General features: G+C 37.0%; 1 protein-coding gene across 2 annotated transcripts in view; it reads right to left on the reverse strand.

Annotated features, from left to right (window-relative positions):
- Positions 1 to 382: 382 nt before the first annotated feature.
- Positions 383 to 22720, reverse strand: part of me1 (malic enzyme 1, NADP(+)-dependent, cytosolic) — a 658106-nt gene continuing 635768 nt past the window's right edge. For both annotated transcript variants that reach the window (XM_028797856.2, XM_028797857.2), the window contains exons 13-14: positions 10450 to 10548; positions 383 to 1391 (exon numbers count right to left, since the gene is read on the reverse strand). In XM_028797856.2, the coding sequence (XP_028653689.2) occupies positions 1224 to 1391; positions 10450 to 10548 (267 nt within the window). In that variant the 3' untranslated portion in view covers positions 383 to 1223. The remainder of the gene's footprint in view (positions 1392 to 10449; positions 10549 to 22720) is intronic.

The following is a 22720-nucleotide window of genomic DNA, read 5'->3' on the forward strand; positions in this document are numbered from 1 at the left end:
ACTTTTTTGTGCCAGTGTTAGGGTAAAACAACACTACCAGAAGGTGGTACTGTATGACCTGTAGCTGCTGTGAATGCCTTGTGAGCAATTTTCCCAAAAGCATCAGGAGAATAGAGAGGCCAGTGAGACTTGACATTAGGCCATAATATCTTGTGTCCTATATAGGATATTACGTTGTACCAGTATGCATGATTTAGGATAATTTTTTCCTTCAAAGGGAGGATTTGGGTCAAATGACTTTGTCCTCTAGCCCATCAGAGTGTAACACATTAAGTACCCGATGAAGAGGGTTGAGGTTATCTTGATAATTTAAGGTGAAAACTATGGATCCCTGCTGATACTTTGCTTTTAAAGTCCTAGTTGTAATTCTAGCTAAACCAAAGTGGTTTTGGGGATTATTTAAAGCCACCTAACACCAGAGAGTTGTGGTGAAGGCTTAGTCATGGGAAGAAGAGGCCAGTTCCATCAAAAGACAGTGTTTTGGTATGATGCTTAAGAGGCAGTCAAGTAGGCTAACTGCCCTACCAGTTTTGCACAGCAGATACTTATAATGGCAGGTCCAGGGGGCAGCAGGAATTTGTTTGCCTTCCGTTTTTTGGATTTTTTTCCCCTATGTTTATTCTAGCTGTGCTATCTCTATTTTTATAATAAGCATATTGTTCTGGTGTCTGCTTCCCACATATTATTCTAATTGGGGACATGGCCTATTAACACAAGGGCAACCTGCTAAAATGTTTAATTTAAAATGAGGCGCCATTTTGGATAATGAATGGCACTTTAAACAACAAGGCAGTCTGTTCAGTGTCTAGTATTGATTCTGGGTGTCACTCTGGGTATCAATGATCCAGCTCAAGAAACAAACAATATGATTTATAAGTGTCTTTTGAGTAAATGTGCCAGCTAAAGAAATTCCTCTACTTCGTTTCAATCCAGTTCACATGTACACAGATAATGTTGTCATGTATTTTATTAGATTATATTTAACAAAATTGTAAATCATAAAAACACACCAGCAATTCTGAAATTTAAACGATTAAAGATATTCTGCCTATCCATTCCTTTTCAGATCTGCCTGATTACATTTTAGGGTTTAGGGATCTGCACCTATCAAATCTGCATATAGTATTTAATTTATATCAATATTATGAAGTATATTTAATTCATATTTTAAATGTTTTCAGACAGCTGCTATATTAAGAGCATGCAAAGCGACAATAACCCTGTCATAGCTTCACAGACAATACTTTCTTCGCTTCTTCAGGCCATGCATAAGAATCAGCTGCAAAACGTTCATAGTCAGTGCTATAAACGTGAGTGCAAACAAATGCTTCCTTATCTGTTGGTTCAGGGGTGACAGTGGCCAGATTGTTCTTATAGGCATATTCTACAATCTGTAAGAAAAAGAGAAACAAATTGTTTAATTATAAACATATCTTCATAAGATATAGCCAAAATAGTTGTCTTTTATAAATGAATAGTGTTGAAAGTATGTAGGAAGCTTTTGGTTTTTATTTAATTCATTTAAGAATCGTTCAGTTGTAATGTTCTATCTGTTTTGTGAACCCAGTTCATTCATCACAGGATTATGCAGAGCTACAGAGTCCTACAGTCATATGAAAAAGTTTGGGAACCCCTCTCAGCCTGCATAATAATTTACTTTCAACCAAAAAGATAACAGTGGTATGTCTTTCATTTCCTAGGAACATCTGAATGCTGGGGTGTTTTCTGAACAAAGGTTTTTAGTGAAGCAGTATTTAGTTGTATGGAATTAAATCAAATGTAAAAAACTGGCTGTGCAAAAATTTGGGTATCCTTGTAATTTTGCTGATTTGAATGCATGTAACTGCTCAATACTGATTACTTACAACACCAAATTGGTTGAATTAGCTTGTTAAACCTTGAACTTCATAGACAGGTGTGTCCAATCATGAGAAAAGGTATTTAAGGTGGTCAATTACAAGTTGTGCTTCCCTTTGACTCTCCTCTGAAGAGTGACAGCATGGGATCCTCAAAGCAACTCTCAAAAGATCTGAAAACAAAGATTGTTCAGTATCATGGTTTAGGGGAAGGCTACAAAAAGCTATGTCAGAGGTTTAAACTGTCAGTTTCAACTGTAAGGAATGTAATCAAGAAATGGAAGGCCACAGGCACAGTTGCTGTTAAACCCAGGTATGGCAGGCCAAGAAAAATACAGGAGCGGCATATGCGCAGGACTGTGAGAATGGTTACAGGCAACCCACAGATCACCTCCAAAGACCTGCAAGAACATCTTGCTGCAGATGGTGTATCTGTACATCGTTCTACAATTCAGCACAATTTGCACAAAGAACATCTGTATGGCAGGGTGATGAGAAAGAAGCCCTTTCTGCACTCACGCCACAAACAGAGTCACTTGTTGTATGCAAATGCTCATTTAGACAAGCCAGATTCATTTTGGAACAAAGTGCTTTGGGCTGATGAGACAAAAATTGAGTTATTTGGTCATAACAAAAAGTGCTTTGCATGGCGGAAGAAGAACACTGCATTCCAAGAAAAACACCTGCTATCTACTGTCAAATTTGGTGGAGGTTCCATCATGCTGTGGGGCTGTGTGGATAGTTCAGGGACTGGGGCCCTTGTTAAAGTCGAGGGTCAGATGAATTAAACCCAATATCAACAAATTCTTCAGCATAATGTTCAAGCATCAGTCACAAAGTTGAAGTTACGCAGGGGTTGGATATTCCAACAAGACAATGACCCAGAACGCAGTTTGAAATCTACAAAGGCTTTCATGCAGAGGGAGAAGTACAATATTCTGGAATGGCCATCTCAGTCCCCTGACTTGAATATCATCGAAAATGTATGGGATGATTTGAAGCAGGCTGTCCATGCTCGGCAGCCATCAAATTTAACTGAACTGGAGGCTCAACTAAGTATTGATGTAATATCTCTGTTGGAGTGCCCAAATTTATGCACCTGTCTAATTTTGTGATGATGCATATTGCATATTTTCTGTTAATCCAATAAACTTAATGTCACTGCTGAAATACTACTGTTTCCATAAGGCATGTCATATATTAAAAAAAGGAAGTTGCTACTTTGAAAGCTCAGCCAGTGATAGGCAAAAATCCAAATAATTAAGAGGGGTTCCCAAACTTTGTCATATGACTGTATCCCAGAGACATTTGACAGGAAGCATCCTAATAATGGGATGGCTGCTTTGATCGAATCAAAAATTCTCAACCCTCCACCCTACAGAAGATGATCATTTTCCTGGAAGATGTAAAAGACCAGTTTTACAGCCAAGATTTTTAGAGGTAACATGCTGCTAAACGTGCGTCTTTCCATTTCCTAGATGTCAATTTAGGTTTAATATATTAGGCAACATGGTTGTGCTGTGAGAGACACTATTAGACTAAATACAACCAGAACAAACCATTTGACCCAAGGGAGCTTGGAAATCTTGTTCACCTAACTTCTGCAAAAACATCAAGTCAAGTTTTAAAGGTTCCCCATGTATTACTTCCTATTACACTACTAGGTAACTTACTCCATACAACTATCATTCTCTGTGCAAAGAAAAAGTTAATTTGTGCAAAATGTACTTTATGTGTAATGGTAAGACATTCTCCCAAATTAAGAGAATTGAATTGAGTTGAACATTACTCTGTTAATGTGTTTTGCTGCTGTTTCAGTCTGTTGCTGTGTATTTGTAAATCTAGTATTTTAAATAATTGTATGCAAAAATATCTCATAAGAATAAGTTTGAACAGTATGCATACTTTCTAGATTGTAATGCTCAATCAGTTCCAATCTAATAGTAAAGGGAACAGGAGAAAGTTCTTGTACTTACCACATACTGTACCAAGTCAGGTAAATAAGGGTCTTGTTAACCATTAATAGATCTTTAGAGGGACATTTTCTACAATGTGTGTCAGTTTTACTCAGAGAATACCTGATCAGAACCAGTATGAACTAAGCTTGCATAGACAAAGGCCGGTTTGACCTAAGCTGGGTTATTAAAAGTTTTTAAAGACTTGAGTCTTGTCTAAACAGGACTGGTCAAAAGGGTTCTGATCTAAAGCAGCGGAGCCAACCATACACTATGATATCCCATTGGTCCAAAAGGTACATCATGTCAAAAATTCAGCCTAATGGAGAAACTCGTTAGAAGCCATTACAGATCAGAGCTGAACTAGCTTACTAAGATGGAGAGAAACCTGGCAGTGTCACACTCGCACTCATTTTACTTTTCTTCTGCTTTGAACACATTAGGAATCTTAAGTATGAATAAAATTGTAAACTCCCTTCCTGCTTGTTATAGTTTGTAACTGGCTGTTTAAGCATAAATATGAGGGCAGTAGTGGGGATTTAGGACAGTGTTGAGGTCTATGTAATAAACAGTCTTTCAGTGAGAAGAGGGTCACCCTAACCTTCAGTGATAAAACAAGTGTTTGTTACCGGTTTTCCACCCATATCTTCATGTTGCCATTGAAAAACTAATTTTAAAGTATCAGCTGGAATCTGTAATTTTCAACACTTATGTTGCCACATTGCTAAAACTAAAAATGTTCAGGTATTAGACCTTAAGTAAAATTGTTCCTACCTTCAGATTCAGACTTACAGTAAGTACAAGGGCTATGAGGTGGCAGTGCTAGACTTAAATAATGATTGTGACATTTTCAGTGACTGAGAGGACATTCTGCTGTATATGAAACCAATTTTGAACAATGTGTGAGCCTCTAGATCTAGAAATTGCTCATAAGGTAAAATTGTATATGTATATGTTGTTCTTGTGACTCTGTTATCAAATCATATAAATCCATCTTTGTGTTGTGTGGGAGGACTTGATGATTAAATTGAAAGAAAAACAATTCCTGGAATTGGTGTGTATATCTGAAGCAATACTTAAGCAATTTAAGCATTGATTGGTTATAACACAATGTGGTCATAACACAGCCCTTTTGTGATCATTTTTTTTATTTTACATTGTCATCTTGCTGCATTTTCCAATACTGTCAACGTGATTTCATCTATTCTGCTCTGTGTGCCTCCATCTACTATGCTGTAAATTATTATCAACCAATCTTAAAAATCACAGACAAGCACCAGTAATAGTGATACTAGGTTTCACACTGGGTTTGTAAAACTTAGCAATCAAAAACATGAAATAAAATCAACATGGTTGTGCCCATGACGGACCACAGATAGCACCTTGTTATTATTTCTCAATAACTGCAATGGTTGGAGTGTATTTTCTCACCAGGCTAACATGAAATTTGCTGGAGCTGAGGAAATGTCATTGGGGTCCCCAGTGATCACAGAAAACAGGTAAACTTGTAATAGAAGTGCTTTATTAAATGCTGTAAAGACCCAGAGTAAACATTAAACATTTATTTTATGTTACTTCAGTATTATTTTATTGATGGCAGTGAAAGTGTTTAACTGACAGTGACAAATATTATAGCAACCTTGCTGCTCTTCTGGAGAGGAAGATTTGGAATTGTAATTCAGCTGGGATAGGGTTTAAAATGGGGACCACGCAAAAGAATAAAACTGTAGGAGTGCAGCCATTTGAGGAGAGGCAAAGATGGTTAGTCCACACCTATTTCCAATTAATATGGGCTGTTTATCATTGGTGCTGTGTTCCCACATCCTTCAAAGTCAAAATTCATTCCAAATGTTCATTTTTGGTATTTTTCATATATTTGTTTGCTCTCCTAAACCGAAATAGTTAACTAAAGATGATAAAACTCTGTACTCTGTCATTTAAATTGCATTTAAAAAATAAAACATTGTGTCAAATCAATTCCATTGTCAGCATGAATAATTTAAAAGTGATAGCCAGCTGATGTGGGGTCAATATGTTTTTAAATGTGCAGACTGGCACATCTGTTTAACTATCTTACCTGTTTACAGGCAAATCTTTCCCCAGTTCCAGCGTTAGCTTCCAAGGCTATCATGGAATTACTTCTTGGGTCAGAGGACTATCCTTCAAGTCCTCAGCCATCTTGACATGGGTCCCACTGCTTCCCCAGGTTTCAATGCACACCTTGCTCTCAGGCACTCATCACTGGCCATGGTCTGTTTTACTTCTATGTAATAATTACATTCCTATTCCTTTTTTTTTTTTTTTTTTTTTTTATACTTCAGTTACTTTTATAATCTTGATTGTCTTTTTTTTTTTTTTTAATTTTATTTATTCATTTTATTGTAATTATTCCACACATATACAGTCAACCCTTGATATACGACCGGCCTGACATGCTTCATTTACGACCAAAATTTTTGTTTTGATTTACGACCAACATCTTGCGTTACGACCTGAATGCGGTCATGTGTTTCCGCTTGCACGATTGTAAACAAACAGCCGAGAGCGTTCGTAAGCGTCAGTCGGAGCCCAGATACATATGTTTGTGGACGTAATTTCGGTCAGTGCAGTGATTTATATAATTCATTTTGATAATTGCTAAGGAAGGAAGAGAAGGTAACGAAGGTAAAGAAAGCGATCACAATCGAAATGAAGAAGGAAATTGTGCGGAAATATGAGAGTGGTGTTCTTGTGACCGATCTCGCTAATATGTACAGCATGTTGAAATCCACCATCTCGACAATTTTACAAAGAAAAGATTTGTATAAGGAGGCTCCTTCCAAACAATAACCACTTTCCATTTCATTCTCCTCCTCCTCCCTTCCTGAAGCCCAAAGATGTCAAATTAAATGGTGAGTACAGTATGAAATGGTTGTTTCTGGTAGGCTAGGCACTTTTTATAACTTTTTGGTTAGTACATTAGAAAAATTATTGGTGCTTTGGTAAATTATGCACATTATACAACCCTTTTTTATTATGAAAAGGTTAAGTAAGTGTTGCTGTGGGAGGTTCGGAACGCATTATGCGTATTTCCATTATTTCTTAAGGGAAAAATAGTCTTGACTTACAACCAACTTGAGTTACAACCAGCCCTTGCGAACGAATTGAGTTCGTAAGTCAAGGGTCCACTGTAGATCAATTTATACAAAAAAGAATTGAAGACAAATTAAACCCCACCCTCGAGAAGGAGAGCATGGCCAAAGGAGAATTGCTTAGGGCTTTTTAATAGGGCAAAAATAAACAAAAGAAAGGAAAAAATATATATAGGTAAATAAAAAATGGAGAAGGGAAAGAAATGCGAAAATAATTATTTCTTCTTATTCTAAAATATTATTGATTAGATCCTGCCAGGTTTTGAAAAAATTCTGTACAGATCCTCTAACTGAGAATTTGATTTTTTCCAATTTCAAATAATATAAACATCGTTTTCCCACTGACTTATCAGAAGAGAATTAGGATTCTTCCAATTTACATTTCTATTCTACCTTTGAGTCCCAGATGTCATCTATAGGCTTGTGGTCACAAATCCGGCATGTACTACTGTAAGCACAAATTGCTGAAAAATTGGCCATGAGAGAAAGGTTTCGGAACGCACAGTTCATCTCAGCTAGCTGCATATGGGGCTATAGAGCTGCTGACCACTGCTGAAAGTACTTACAATGGGCACATGAGCATCTGAACTGAATCATGTAGCAATGAGAGAAGATGGCTTGATCTGATGAATCACATTTTGTTTTAGATTATATGGACAGCCGTATACATTGTTTACCTACCTATTATTATAAGTATGGAGAACTTGGCTACAACTTTCCCAACTGTCCCCATTTTGAAGAACCCATGGATTGCAGTTGGGCCAAAGGAGTGAGATACTGTTGTTTTGTACACCCTCAGTCTTTACTGAGAGATAAGGTGGTGGTTGTAAATGGGTTTAAGGTGTCAGCATTTATTGATTCTCAGTGGCATAGCTAGAGTTCGTGGCACGCAGGGGGTGCTTCAATTTGCTGCCCTTCAACATATCTGAATATATTAAACTATTTAAAAAGAAAATTAAAATGACATATAGAGAAAAATTAAGATAAATTTTGCATAGATTTATTCATATATAGAGAAACAGCAATAATTTTTCACATATAATTATTTATAAGCATCAACTAGATAAGAATATAGTATAGACGCACTTATGAGCCGTGTTCTAAATATTAGTTTAATATAATTACGCTGTGAAAACCAGATCCAGAGTAGTGTACAAGTGATAGGTGGGGATGTTTTCTGTGCAGAGCAAGAACGCATTGGGATTGATAACAAAACAAAATTATAAATTGTAAATTAGTTGTTTATCTTCCTAGAAATTATTATCGGTGTAATGTTTGTTTATTTTTGTTATTGCCTCATAAATTACAACTGCTGTGTCTGATTCTGTCACAGAACGACAGTCTGAAAATTATTTTTGAAGCATTTGTGGATAAAAATCAGAGAATTTTACTTTTTTCATTCATGAGTGATATTTTTCCGAACCCTGCTGCTTACACACGAATTGTACTGAGCCTTTTGGCCAATAATGCCGCCCCCAAAAATGTGCTGCCCAGGGCGGACCACCCCCTCCGCCTGACCCTAGCTACACCACTGTTGATTCTGGCACCAATGTCTATATTGTAGCTCACTGATACATACTACTGCGACAGTGGAAGTTTGAATTGACCAATCTAACCTGTATCCATGAGGAAACCCGGTGGTATCGGTCCACCCAATGTATTATCACTTATAAGATTCAGATGGTTGTTATACTCAATCCTCCCGTCCCTTACCCAATAACATTTTCAATTTAGGCAGACTCCTGCTTCTTTCAAACATGAACAATGGAATGACAATACCCTGAAGTTTGCATTAAATCTGGTTGTCCTGATAGACAGCCACCGCACAAATCATCCCATTCCTCAGAGACCTCACTTTGTCCTAAAAAATGATTTACTATATCAGGTATTTGAACATGAGGTTGAGGTATATCCTTTCGAGGCCAGAAATATATTTTTGTTATTGTGGATTATGCTACCCAATATCCTGAAGCCATCCCCTTAAGAGTGGCTAACTAAAAGTATATCACACGGGAACTTGTTGGGGTCTTGGAGCGTGTCAGCATTCCAAGAGAAGTCCTAATGGACCATGGAGCACCATTTACCTCAGAAACATTCAAAGAGGTTGCCAAGTGACTCCACATTAAGCATTTAAAATCCTACGCGTACCATCCCCAAATGGACGGTTTAGCAGAGTGCATCAGTCAGACGCTCAAACAAATGCTGCGTGAAATGGTCAGCGAGGATGGGAGAAACTGGGATCAGTTAATCCCCCTCGTCCTTTTTGCCTACTAGGAAGTCCCTCAAGCCTCCACAGTGATCTCTCCATTTAAGTTAAAATATGGACAACAAACCACGGTCTTTTGGACATTCTAAAAAAATGGTTGGGAAGAGGAGGCCAATCCTTCCACAAATGTTATGGAATGTATCTCACAATTATGTGATAGATTTGACAAGATTAGACCCATTCTAAAGGAGTACATTGAGCATGCTCAATCAGCTCAGGCTCGCTACTACAACCAGGGTGCAACTTTTCAAGAGTTTCATCCCAGGGTCTGTGTTATGGTGCTCGTTCCGACTACCCACTCCAAATTGTTGGCCTATTGGCAAGGCCCCTACGAATTTTAAGAGATATAGATATAGAAGATATATATATATATATATATATATATATATATATATATATATATATATATATATATATATATATATATATTTCTTCCCACATCCCAAAGATTGCTTATTGGGTTTATTTGTAACTTTATAATGGCCCAATGTGAGGGTGTGTTATTTTGTGACCTATTCAGGGATATTTTTTACCTTGCATGAAGTGCTGCAGAGACAGACATCAGCTCCATATGACCTTTAACTGTGAAAGTAGGTTAGAAATGAGTGGATAGATGGATGGACTGAAATAGACAGAGTACTTTAACAGTTCACCAGAAAGTCTAGATCTAACAACAACAGATGTATTTTTGCAGATACAGCATATATGAAAAGAAATGATCTATGCTAAAAAACTTATGTGACTTGGAACAGTTATTGAAAAAAATTATACTGTGCCAGCCATCACTACTGGACATCATTCATCAGATCTGGACAGGAATACAGCAGAACTTGGATGTTTGCTATGCTACAAATGAGGCTTACATTATAAACTAATAAGGAATGAAATATGTACTATTTTCTGCATGCTTTCATAATGGAAATTACATCATTTCATTCTGTATTAAAGATGATATGAATTCTTGAAATAGTTTTTTTTATGGACACCCAGTATTTTTGTTTTATGTACCACACAATAAAAACATTTAAACCATAAACAAACTAAATATACATTTAAGTTCTGCTAAATAGAACTGGTTAAAATTGTGCAATTAATTTTTTTTTAATTATGAAAAATTCAGCTAGAAATAGATATGCAATGCAAATGGTACTTTTGCCAGGGCCAGCTTTACTATAAGCAGTAAATTGATTTTTCAAAAGTTATTAAATATACCAAAGAAGGCAACTTAGAAAAATAATTACCTTAACTGCCAGTCTGAGGGAAACTTCTCTGATTGTGTTCAGTGGTGGGTATAAGCGTCCTTCACTTAAATGTTCATCTTTGACCAGGTCAGCTATAGTCTTGTATGACAGAAATATATATATATAAAAAAAAACATTAGAAATGAATTTAACTTCTACTGTTTAACATTTTGCTGTTGATTCCTTTTTCTCTTTTATGACAATAAGAATCATTATAACAAAGAATAGCCTTTAATTCTTTTGCACTGACAAAGAAGAGAAACATAGACTTGCTTTGCTTGTTTCACTTTCATCACAGTTCTAAAATAACTGCATGTATGACACAATTATTTGCACTTCTCCACATGCAACACCAGTCAAGTGAAGTGATCTGCCTACAGTGACACATTGACCTTGCTGCGTTCTGCTTTATTGCATGACTCCAATATATGGACACTGGTTTGAAATGATGACTGTCCAGCCTAAGGTTAAGTCTTGCCCTACCTTGTATTTATTAAATGTGGATTTGTTCCTAAATATCATTTGATGGTAAGTTCAGATACAAGAGGAAAAGATTGGCTTTGTTCTCTGCCTTTTTAAATGCTTTTATTCTTGAGAAACCATGACTGGAGGAGCTTTGTCATCTCTGAATTCTGAATCTTTCAAAAACACATATTAATTATCCTTTATAGAAAATACTTTTTGAACTAATGTATGCATACAAGATGTAAACATTAACAACCCAAACTGAGATCTCCCATAATGTCAGCCTTGATTTTGTTGCTGCATATGACTTTAATGAAGGCTTACAAATGAGAAAATGTAAAACAGCAAGAAGGTCATTAATGTAAAGATAATAAACTGACATTTTCTAGTAGACAGCAACTATAAATAGTCCTGTGTGGGACAATGCTGAGGATCAATCATTTGATAAATAAAGTATTTCTTTATTTAAAAAGTACTGTACTTCAAAGAAAAAAAGGAAGAAAGAAAAAGAAAATCATCATTGCATATCTTATATTTAAGAGCAGGCAGTGTTAGCAAATTCAAGGAGACACACAATGGGCAGAATATTAAAAAGATGGGGAAAAAATAGGTTAAGAATACAGCAAACAGTAACCATGGTAATGTTTGAATGAATTCGTCTGGACCAGTGCCAACCACTGCATTAAAGTGCCTTACACTTCGAAGTACTTTTTATTTACAAATAGCCTGCAAATGAAAACTTACAAAAAAATATTTGAAATTGTCTATTACAAACGATGTAAACTATTTTCAGTCATTCAGTGTCAGCATCATGACAATTCAGGGTCAAGAAAGATCTTGGAAAGAGAGGTCATATTAATTCATGGGTGGCAGTAATGGAGGTGTAAACTTTTATACGAAAAATTTAATTTAATTTAAAGTATATTCCTGCCTTAAAATTAAGGCCTAGCTACCTCACAATACACAGTCTGTGAGAAGTAGCAGTTATACAACTGAACCGTTATAAATAAAACAATAATTACGGTATTTAATGTTATTTGATTGTATAGAAAGCTGCACTTAGAAGCACAAAGATGGAAATTCTTTATGACTTCCTACAGATTCAAATGTGAAATATCATTTGATTATATGATATTTTCTATTATAAGGTTCTTTTTCTCAACATATTTGGTCACATACATTTGGCCATCACCTTCCATATGTTTATATTTAGTTATGGCTTTCGGTTTGTTCAACATTTTATAGCACCTTTATGTGTGTTTTTAAGGGTATTTCATCCCTGGACTATTTTTTTACATTCTCAAGTTGTACTTAACCTATTTTTCACTTGATTTTATGACATTAGCTTTTGATCTATTGATTGAATTACTGTATATATGTATACTCAAGGACACTGGTGGAAATTAAAGAGAAATGCATTCAAGATGAAATCTTCGATTTAATCAAATCAAGGGTTTTGGGAGCCATGTTACAAATATTGAATCATGCAGCCATAGAAGAAAACTTGATCACTTCAAACATGATCTAGTTGAGATATTTTTAATAACTTGACTATTGGCTAACCAAACAGGATTGATGGACTAGATGGCCTCCCCTTATTTGTTGAACTTGCGCTTATGATGACTTTTTGTTTGGTTAGCATTCTGTAAATTTAACTCCTCGTCTAACCAATCTGTGTTTGCAGTTACACCAGTTTTTGTAGCTGCATCTTTTAATGTTGCCTAGTTCTCATTTTTGACCTATTGACTTTACCTGTTTTAGGGAAACATAATTTTCATATCCTCTGAAATCTCTTGTACATAGCTTTGTTGTGTCTAATATTGTCCTATTAATAAACATCTTACATGCCCACCTACCCCAAAACCTAAGTCGACAGAAAACGTGGGCACATGGCTTGAGAAGGTTGATGATGGGACTGTATGATGATTTGACATATAGCTAATAATTAACCACAATACATATCAAAAGTGAGTAAGTAAAATTGAAACAAGTCATGACAGACCTTTTTTAAATTTTAGAAATTTGTACCTAGTAATATGTAATGGAAAAGCAAAGATATCTCTTTCAGAAAAATAATAATAATAAAAGAAACTTGAAATGCTTTGGTTGTATAAGAGTATACACCCTGTAACAGTGTTCTGACTTAACTAATCACATTCCAAATCACATACTGTACAGTGGTAATCTGCTTTTACCTGACATTAACTGAAGTGATTCTGATTAGCACTACATCTAATCCTTGCTCCTGCAGAATTCCCTGAAAAATTCTTATTTGCATAGTGCAGAGATAACCATGGTCGACAAGATGCTAACAAAAGATCTATAGACTCTCATTGTTAAGCGGTACACATCACAAGATGGATAGGAAAGAGTTTAAGAGGGCATTACATGTATCATATGTGTCCTACACTGCCTCTGCAACCAAATTCAAGGTTAGAGTTTCATAGAGCTGTTTGGCAGCTACTGCCAATATGCACACACATTCTTGTCATTCTGCTCTAGTCAAAGACAGTAAATGAAAATGCCAGTGAGGCATGGAAAAATCCCTCCATGGTAAAACTGTCCCTTCTTATTGTGTGATACTTAGCATTTGGTTTGGCAGAACATTTGCAAGAATGTTCAGATCGGGACACCAATTTTATTGTTTTATTGTGTATTGTGTAATGTATTATTAAGACATATTGTAAAAAAAAAAAAAAAGGCCATTAATAGCATTAAATATTGAAATGAATGACATGTTTTAGGTTTTAAACTAATGGCTTTCATTTAAATGACTAAGTACTTTTACAATGCTAAAATTATTTCTACAAATATTCTATGAACAGTTACATACATTTTTAAGAGCCTTCAATAGCCTTCAGATTACCACTTCAATATGCCTTCACTAACTCTGATCTTGGGAGTCTCATGAAAGCCCATTTTCAGCCTTCTCAATTTCAATTGTATTGACATTTATGGTACTCGTCCCCAGAATGATTTCTAAATTATCGCTGACATTGGACATCAGATTGTTACAGAGTTGCTGTAGGTCAGGGGTGTCAAAAGCAAGGGCCATTGTCCAAATTTGGTCCATGGGTCATTTCAAAGCAGCCAGCTTCATCAATATTTAAAACATGTTACATACAGCCTTTGCAGACTGTTAGTTTTCTTAAGACCTTCTTTAATGTTTGTTCCATATATAGTTTGTATCCATGTACAATTTAGCTGGATTTCATTTACACCATCTCTTGATTGCCTGGATTGCGGCAACTACCAGGGGATAACACTGCCCTCGGTGCCAGGTAAGGTCCTTGCTAGGGGCATCCTCAATAGCATCCATGATCACTTACTCACCTACCAGTGACTGGAGCAGTCTGGTTTTACACCTAAGAAGTGTACCATCTACCACATCCTGGCACTGAGGGTTCTTATGGAGCTCAAACGTGAATATCGGCAGAGTTTCTCTGCAGCCTTTGTTGATTTATGTAGAGTGCTTGAATCAGTTGATCAAGCTGCCCTGTGGGACCCCATCAAAGTTGCTGAATATCATAGCCGGCCTGTACACTGATACTGTGAGTGCTGTGCAGAGTGAAGGCAGAACATCTGCGTTTTTCCCTGTTAATTCTGGGGTTCATAAGGGGTATGTTCTTGCTCCTACTCTGTTCAATGCTTGCATGGACTGTGTGTTGGGCAAGGTCTTGGGGTCCAGTGGCTGTGGGGCAGCTGTTGATAAAGAAAGATTCATCTTGACTTTACTGATGATACTGCGATCTTCGTGGGGTCAATGGAAGCTCTGATCTGGGCTCTCGAGAGACTGAGCAATGAGTCTGAGTTTCTGGGCTTGCATGCATCCTGGATAAAGGCTTTTAATAATGTCTTGGGCACAGCCAGTCGACCTTGTTGAAAGGTTTACTTACCTTGGCAGCATCATTCATGTCTCTGGTGACTTGTCCTGTGAAGTCAGTGGACGGATTGGGAGAGCATGAGAGATTTTGAGGTCACTGGAAAGGGGTATGTGGCGCTCCTGATATCTATATAGAAGGACGAAGGTCCAAGTCTTTAGAGTACTGGTGCTTCCTGTCTTGCTATATGGTTGCGAGACATGGACGCTATCCAGTGACCTGAGACAAAGACTGGACCCCATCGGTACTGTGTCTCTTCAGATAATGCTTGGGTACTGCTGGTTTGACTTTGTGTTGCTCATGGAGTCCCAAATGAGGCACATTATCGGCATTGTAATTGAGTGTCAGTTATGTGGCACAATTCCCTAAGGGTGATCCGGCTCATAGGATCCTCATTGTTGAGGACCCAAGTGGCTGGACAAGGCTAAGGGGACACTCACTTAACACCTGACTGTGGCAGATAGATGGTAATTTCCAGGAGGTGGGACTGGACCATGTGTCTACCTGGGTGGTTGCCAATCAAGATCCCGAGCTGTTTCGTGTCTCCATTGTTCACATCTGTTTATCTACACAGAACACCACTAGCACTAATACATAGTTAAAGTGGGGAATGGCTGCTCATAATGACCCCACAAGAAAAAAGTTAAAAGAGGCCACACTGCCTTAAAGAACGTTAGTGTTTTAGCTCAAGACCAAAGATGTGACAGTATGATGTCAATAACTTCATACACACACACTCCATTGTTGCCACTCAGCTCATTTTTTAAGCCACATAGGTGTCATGATTGTCCACCATTCCGTGGTATACCTGACTACTGAAACAGCCTTATTTGATTATTTTATCATTTCAGATAAAACAAGATTGTTATATATGGATAGAAAAAGTATGTGCATATCCACTCATGTTAAATGTGATTGATGTCTGTTTCTGACCGGCTCTGAATGTGGTCTGTGTGATCCATCAGCAATGCATTCACACCCAGTGAAGAGCCATCTGATTATGACGCATCTTAATGTGGGTTTAAATGGATGTCCTTTATTTTAGCTACTAATTCTCACCCATGTCCGAACTTTTCTGCTGATGTAAGAGGGAATACACTTTCAAGAGAGATGTGAGGCAAAATATACAATTGTGATGAGCAGAGAAATAACTATGTCTCATTTTGTAAGGAAAATGTATCAGTAATCGTTCGTTGGTTTTCTCTTTGTCATTATTGGTTATTGCATGTAGATTAATGGGCAAAAATGTCAAATTTGTCAATTTAAAATTAAATATACAACATGGTAAAGTGTGCAGAAAGTGAAAGGGTCTGAATATTTTCTGAATCCATTGTAAGCCTGCTAAGGATGAAAAAGGCACAAACAATTCCTGGCCCAGAACATGAGAAATTACACTATACAGTACAACATCTTATTCAGGAAGAATAAACAGAAAATATATATAAGTTGTTATTGTAAAATAGATATTCAGGAATCAGTTTAATAAAGTATAAAAGATGGTATTCATATTCATTAAAAATGAAAATCACATTGCAGGTGTCATCATTTATAGTTTGTTTCCTGTGCAGTATATAGAACATCGAATGGAGAAGTCAATCTCTCATACACAGCAAAAGCTTGAGATACTGCAAATTAAAATATTTTATTTGCAAGCTATAAACTTATATGTATTACATAAAAGAGATGTGGCTGACCCAACCACTATCATACAAGAATGCCAGTGAGCACAGAATGGTTTTGACTCCTCAAAATGTAATTACAGACAGTTCTAACTAAAAACTTCTCAAAAGTCAATGAAAAAGTCCTTCCATTTTGACTATCAAAAATGGAAATACAGATATTTGTTATTTGAATTTTGTCTGGTGAAAATGCACGTGTGGTTATTTAAAACACAAATTCACATAAGATATTTAAATATTTAATCAGTTTGTATTTGCATTAATGAGTTTTTTTAAGTTACATTTATCTTGTCTAAAAGATAGTATGTTGCCTTTATGCAATTTTGCTTACCATTATGGAATTTAAATGATTATTAACACTTTAAAGCCTACACATACTATATTTTGATGAATTCCATCTGCACTTTGAAACAAACACATTTTTGCTTTCTAGGTAAAACTAAATAACTGTGAAAGAAACATCTGTATTTACAGAGTTTGGGAATGACTAAGGTGTCCAGATAGCAGATGCTTCTGTTTATTACTTATTGTCCTTATGAAAGAAAGTAACATAATTACATGTTCTCTATCAGAGGCAGACACATGGACAGAAAACAAATTAAACATGTGGCTGTTCTAAAATACAAAACAGTTTTTCATGTTTACAGTACTTATAATCAAGATACTGCAAGATAGAAACAAGTGAGGCATACAGTTATTGAAAGAAATTAAATGCCTAGCTAGACAGGGCAATCAAATACTTAGCTAAATAAGGCAATCTATAAATATTATTTTTAGATGTTTTTGTACTGTATGTTTATTTATCTTCAAAGCAATATTTCTGGATTGTGGTTGTGTTTTTTACTGTTTTGAACCCGTCATCCCACTGATAATTTCTGGTTGGAGATTGAGGTGTGGTTATCTTTAATCTCCCATTAATTGAAATGTTGGAATAATACACCAATGGTTTTCTTGCAGGAAAGCGCTGACCATTTCTGTAACAAAAACCATGTAGCGGTCTGTGAAGTCAAATTAATAGCATCAAATAAAGCATGAATAACCACTAAGAATTCAGCATGAGGTTACTTCAAGAAACCCAGATACCACACTGTGACAGCTGCCTTTCTTTTACTATCACATGAATATCAAAAATTTGATTTCTTTTTCTAGATTATTTTTAAATGTGTACTGTAATTATGTTATCTAATAAGTCTGGAAAATGTTACTATAATGTTTCAGCCTTACTAAGTGTGCTTTTAATAGTAGCAGGTGCATTTTTGACCTTATCTTCCTCAAGATGCAATCCTGTTTCATTAACCTAGTGGCATAAGAACCCAGTTTCCTTTCGTGAGAAATTGCATTGATTTAATTTTAACCTCAGCCCACAATGTCCACACCTATGTCATATAATCTACAAGCTTTTCAAGTATTCATTATTCTTCATTATACCCTTACAGTATCAAGTAAATGTAGTACTACGCAAGTTTATACTAAATACTAAAATGATATATCTGCCTAAAATTTTTTCAGAATGTTTCTAATATAGCTAACTGGCTTTAATTAATTTGATTCTCTATTAACAATCTAATAAAAGGTGAAGTACACTCCTCAAAGAAATAAATAAACTCATTGATTATCTCTACACCCCTTTTCTAAATTCTGTGTATTATATTTTGCTTACTGCGGTGGGTTGGCACCCTGCCCAGGATTGGTTCCTGCCTTGTGCCCTGTGTTGGCTGGGATTGGCTCCAGCAGACCCCCGTGACCCTGTGTTCGGATTCAGCGGGTTGGAAAATGGATGGATGGATGGATATTTTGCTTATCATGGCATCTGAGATTTGTACCATGTTGCATGCTGGTCAGAAATATAAGTAAAAATTTTCACTGTGCTCTGTATGTATGACAACACTGCAGCTGCTAATAAAATGTATTCTTTTGCTCTTCAAAATGTCATAGGGTTTAATTTTAACCCTAATGGTTATCTGTTTGAAAGAGATCAACACTATATTTATTAATCCTCAACTACTGTCACATTTACATACGTGTGACTCTTCTCTACTTTGGAGGTATCCTATCTCTTTAAGAGCTTAGGAAAATATCCTCTAATGTACTACATGGTTATGACATGAAAATAACATTAAAGTGTAATCCTCACAAATCCTAACAGACCCATTTGATTTCTGGTATTGTACCATGGTAAAAACCTACTGTGAATTTGAAATACTTTCAATATTTTGCATAAATAAATTACATTGTTTTTGTACAGTAGCTTAGGTTTAGCATTGTTCTTTGTCAGAATGGTAATAAAAATAATTGATTGATTGATGTTAATTAATTATTTAATTATTGACTTTGCCTTTGGCAATGCCATTAATTAATTGGATGCTTCGGTAAAGTATCAAGGAGGCAGAGTAGTGGCTCTGAGGCTAGGGATCTGCACTGGCAACGGAAGGTTGCCGGTTCAAATCCTGTAAATGCCCTTAACCTGCAATTGCTGAGCGCTTTGAATAGTCAGAAAAGCGCTATATAAATGCAAAGAATTATTATTATTATCAAGGTCAATGAAGCACACTCATTTCAAAAAACAGAATAGTGCAATTTATTGATATATTCAAGGATTATAGAAAAGTGGTAACTATTTATATATCAACATAACCTAAGACAAACAAGGCTGACAAACTAAGACCGAAGAGGATGGTTGTTCGAAGTGTTGTTTACAGGTTTTTCATTATCTTTTACTTTTGGGAATTCAGTAGTCTTGCTAAAGCCAGACATATACATCTGGAGACAACCACAACTGAATTTTTCTCAAAACTGAGTGGGAACAATTAGACATCTCCCTGAGTATCACATTTCCAAACCAATCCAACACTTCAAGGCAGGGGAGGTAATTTTGAACTGCAAAGACCAGAGGTGCTCTCATTAACCTGGTCTGACAGACAGCAAGCTTCTGTTTATGATGAACCATCTACAGTCAAAAAGTCTCCTAAAAAACCCTATTAGACATATAAATGCGTGTTGCCTGTACAGAGAGCACATTGCACATTTCAAAATTGAAGATAACCTGATGCAAGGGCAGAACCTTTTTGTAGCATTAGATTATATATTGACTTTCGATGGCACTATCCATCCATCCATTATCCTATATCCTAACTGCAGGGTCACGGGGTCTACTGGAGCCAATCCCAGACAACACAGGGCTCAAGGCAGGAAACAAACCCCGGGCAGGGCACCAGCCCACCGCAGGGCACACACACACACACCCACACACCAAACACACACTAGGGACAATTTAGGATCGCCAATGCACCTAACCTGCATGTCTTTGGACTGTGGGAGGAAACCGGAGCACCCAGAGGAAACCCACGCACACACGGGGAGAACATGCAAACTCCACGCAGGGAGGACATGGTACCAGAGCACGAGTGGAAAATGTGAACGATACGTTGTGTGCTCTCTATTGTTCAGTGTTAATATGAGTCAATGTAAGCTTGAAAGAATTGTCGGAAATATTCATTAAAATATGAACTGCAAAATATGCATTTGAAGGAAGCGGTGTGTCACACTTCGTCCAAAGGGCTGCTTTTAAGAGATCTGATAATGAAGAGCTAGAGGAGATGCAGATTTCAGTACTCAAAAGACCCGAATCAACAAATCTGCCTAAAGGCACCAGTAAAGCACAGACAAGAATGCACAACATCTACATACTGACTGCACATCAAAACACATAACTAAAGAAATTTAGCATTACTGTCTAATTGGAAATTCAAATATTCCTTGATAAAATAGATGCAGCATTTTAACATGTTGGTCTCGTCCATTGCGAGAGATGGACGTCTAAAGTGGAGCTCCGTTAGCAGCGGTGTTATTTTTTATATTATTTCTTTATTATCCTGAGATATCCTGTATTTATCCAACCTGAGGGTTTTACTACAGCATATATAAACATGGTCGGCAAGAAAGGGGCTCAGAAAGAAATGGAAAAGAAAACTAAAGCTGCATCCAAGCCCAGACCAACAAGTCCAAGTTCAAGCTCAAGGTACAGCCTTTCAGAGACTGATCTGGAACAGATGGGCGAAAGCCCAGACTCCTCAGGACCACGGTCCAGGGCATCATCTCTAGTTGAGAGCAAAATGGGGAGCGAATGGGCGAGTGACGCATTTCACGATTGCTCGCTGATTGGAGAAGATCATTTGAAATTGGAAAAGGCCTTGCATTCCGTGCTTTTACCTACTCCACGCGAGCCGGGAACATTGGCTGTAATAGAGCCCGCCGCTTCACCTATGGTGCTCGAAAGCAGAGATGATCTGTCCGAACTGAAGGTGATGATCGCTGAGCTCAAGCAAGAGATAAAGAATGATATAAAGAAAAGCGAGAAGGCAAGTGAGAAGCTGCGACGGGAGCTGCAAGAGCTGCGGCAGTATAACAAAGACTCAGAGAAACGCGTATATATCCGCTTTAAGGTGGCCTTTAATGGTATGCTGGATAAAATTGAAGAACACATTCAGGAAAACGCATCTAAACTGAGCAGATTTGCCAATCAGTGGGAGGATGTTAAGCACGCATTCACGACTCGAACTTGAAATAGCCGAAAATCTAGCATCCACCCTGATGGAAAAGCAACAGCTGCCAGTTCTGAATGCAAAAAACTCTGAGACAGACTTGCTGCCCTGGAAGATGGAAGCAGAAGGAATAATATTAGAATCAAAGGTCTACCTGAGAATCGTGAAAGTCTAAACCCAGTGAAATTCGCAGCTGAACTATTCTCTAAAATCATTGGAGAGGACTTTAAATCAGATACCAAGACAGCAGCAGCTTATCGCATACGCGGATCAAATACCTTTAGACCTAGGTCCTTTATTATCTGCTTCGAGAGATTATTATGTAAGCTAGATGTGATGGCACTCCTCAGATGCAAGCAAGAGATTATATTTGAAAATAACCACATTCATATTTTCCCTGATTTCTCTCTCACAACAGCTGCTAAACGTGCAGCCTTCTACAATATTAAACAGCGGTTACGGCAAGCCGATATCAAATACAGCCTCTTGTACCCTGCCAAACTGAAAGTGGATGTGCAAGGCCAACTACTACGTCTTTTCCAGCAAGGAGGAAGCAGAAAAGGAATTAAGAAAGCTGATCCCGACACTATTCTGAAACACAATAGTGAGTTGCATCCTGTCATGGCATGGCAAGGAGATATCACCTGCTGTCTGATCCACTTGTAATGATACGGGTATTATAATTATACATCCTTTTCATTACTCGGACGCTTTCTGTTTATGTTTTAATTACAGTTATAGACGTGTGTGTGGAAGAAATTAACCCTTTTTTTTCTTACTACCCTAAAGGAGAATGTTTAACATCATACCCTTGGTTTATTGTTATTATTGCATTAAGATTTACTATGCTTATTCTGGACCACTTTCTAACATCATCCCCTGGGTTTATTATCTTATTACTTTAAGATTGCTGAAGATTATATTATATATTTTATGCTGATAGTTTGTTAATGATTATATATAATCATAGTTTGTTAATGATTATATTTTAGGCATATAGTATTTAGACTATATTGGCAATATATATCTCTACTTTTTAATCCTAAAACGCCGCTGCGTGGGGGCTTGTTTTTGCTTTGGACGTGCTCTGTCTCTAGGTATGTCAGAGGATCGAGACTTTGTGATGTGGAGTCCAGCCTCACGTGGGGAGGCAAAATGGGGGGATGGGGGGATAAGGGGGGGAGAAAAAGAGAGCAGGCTATATCTAATCTATCCTTTTAATCCTTATAATTATAACTACCAACGTAACAATAGGCTGCATGGGAATAACTCATGGGGAAATAGGAAATTAAGGTTAAAGCTGTCTCACTTCCAGTTAAGACTATAAAATGACATCAAAAACTCAGAATCAATATCTCCATGATGGGACAGTTAACTTTGTGAGCTGGAATGTTAAAGGCCTGAATCATGAATTAAAGAGAAAGAAAGTACTCTCTCACCTAACAGGTTTAAACGCTGAAATAGTATTTTTATAGGAGACCCACTTACTAAGCAAGGACCAGTTGGGCCTCATGTATAAATGGTGCGTACGCACAGAAATGTTGCGTACGAACCTTTCCACGCTCAAATCGCGATGTATAAAACCTAAACTTGGCGTAAAGCCACGCACATTTCCACGGTAACTCATTCCTTGGCGTACGCAATTTATCCGCCCGGTTTTGCAGACTGGCGGCACCCAGTGTCAAAGCAGTGCTACTGTTCCTGT

Source organism: Erpetoichthys calabaricus, chromosome 3 (genome assembly GCF_900747795.2).
Source record: "Erpetoichthys calabaricus chromosome 3, fErpCal1.3, whole genome shotgun sequence".
Taxonomy (NCBI): domain Eukaryota; kingdom Metazoa; phylum Chordata; class Cladistia; order Polypteriformes; family Polypteridae; genus Erpetoichthys; species Erpetoichthys calabaricus.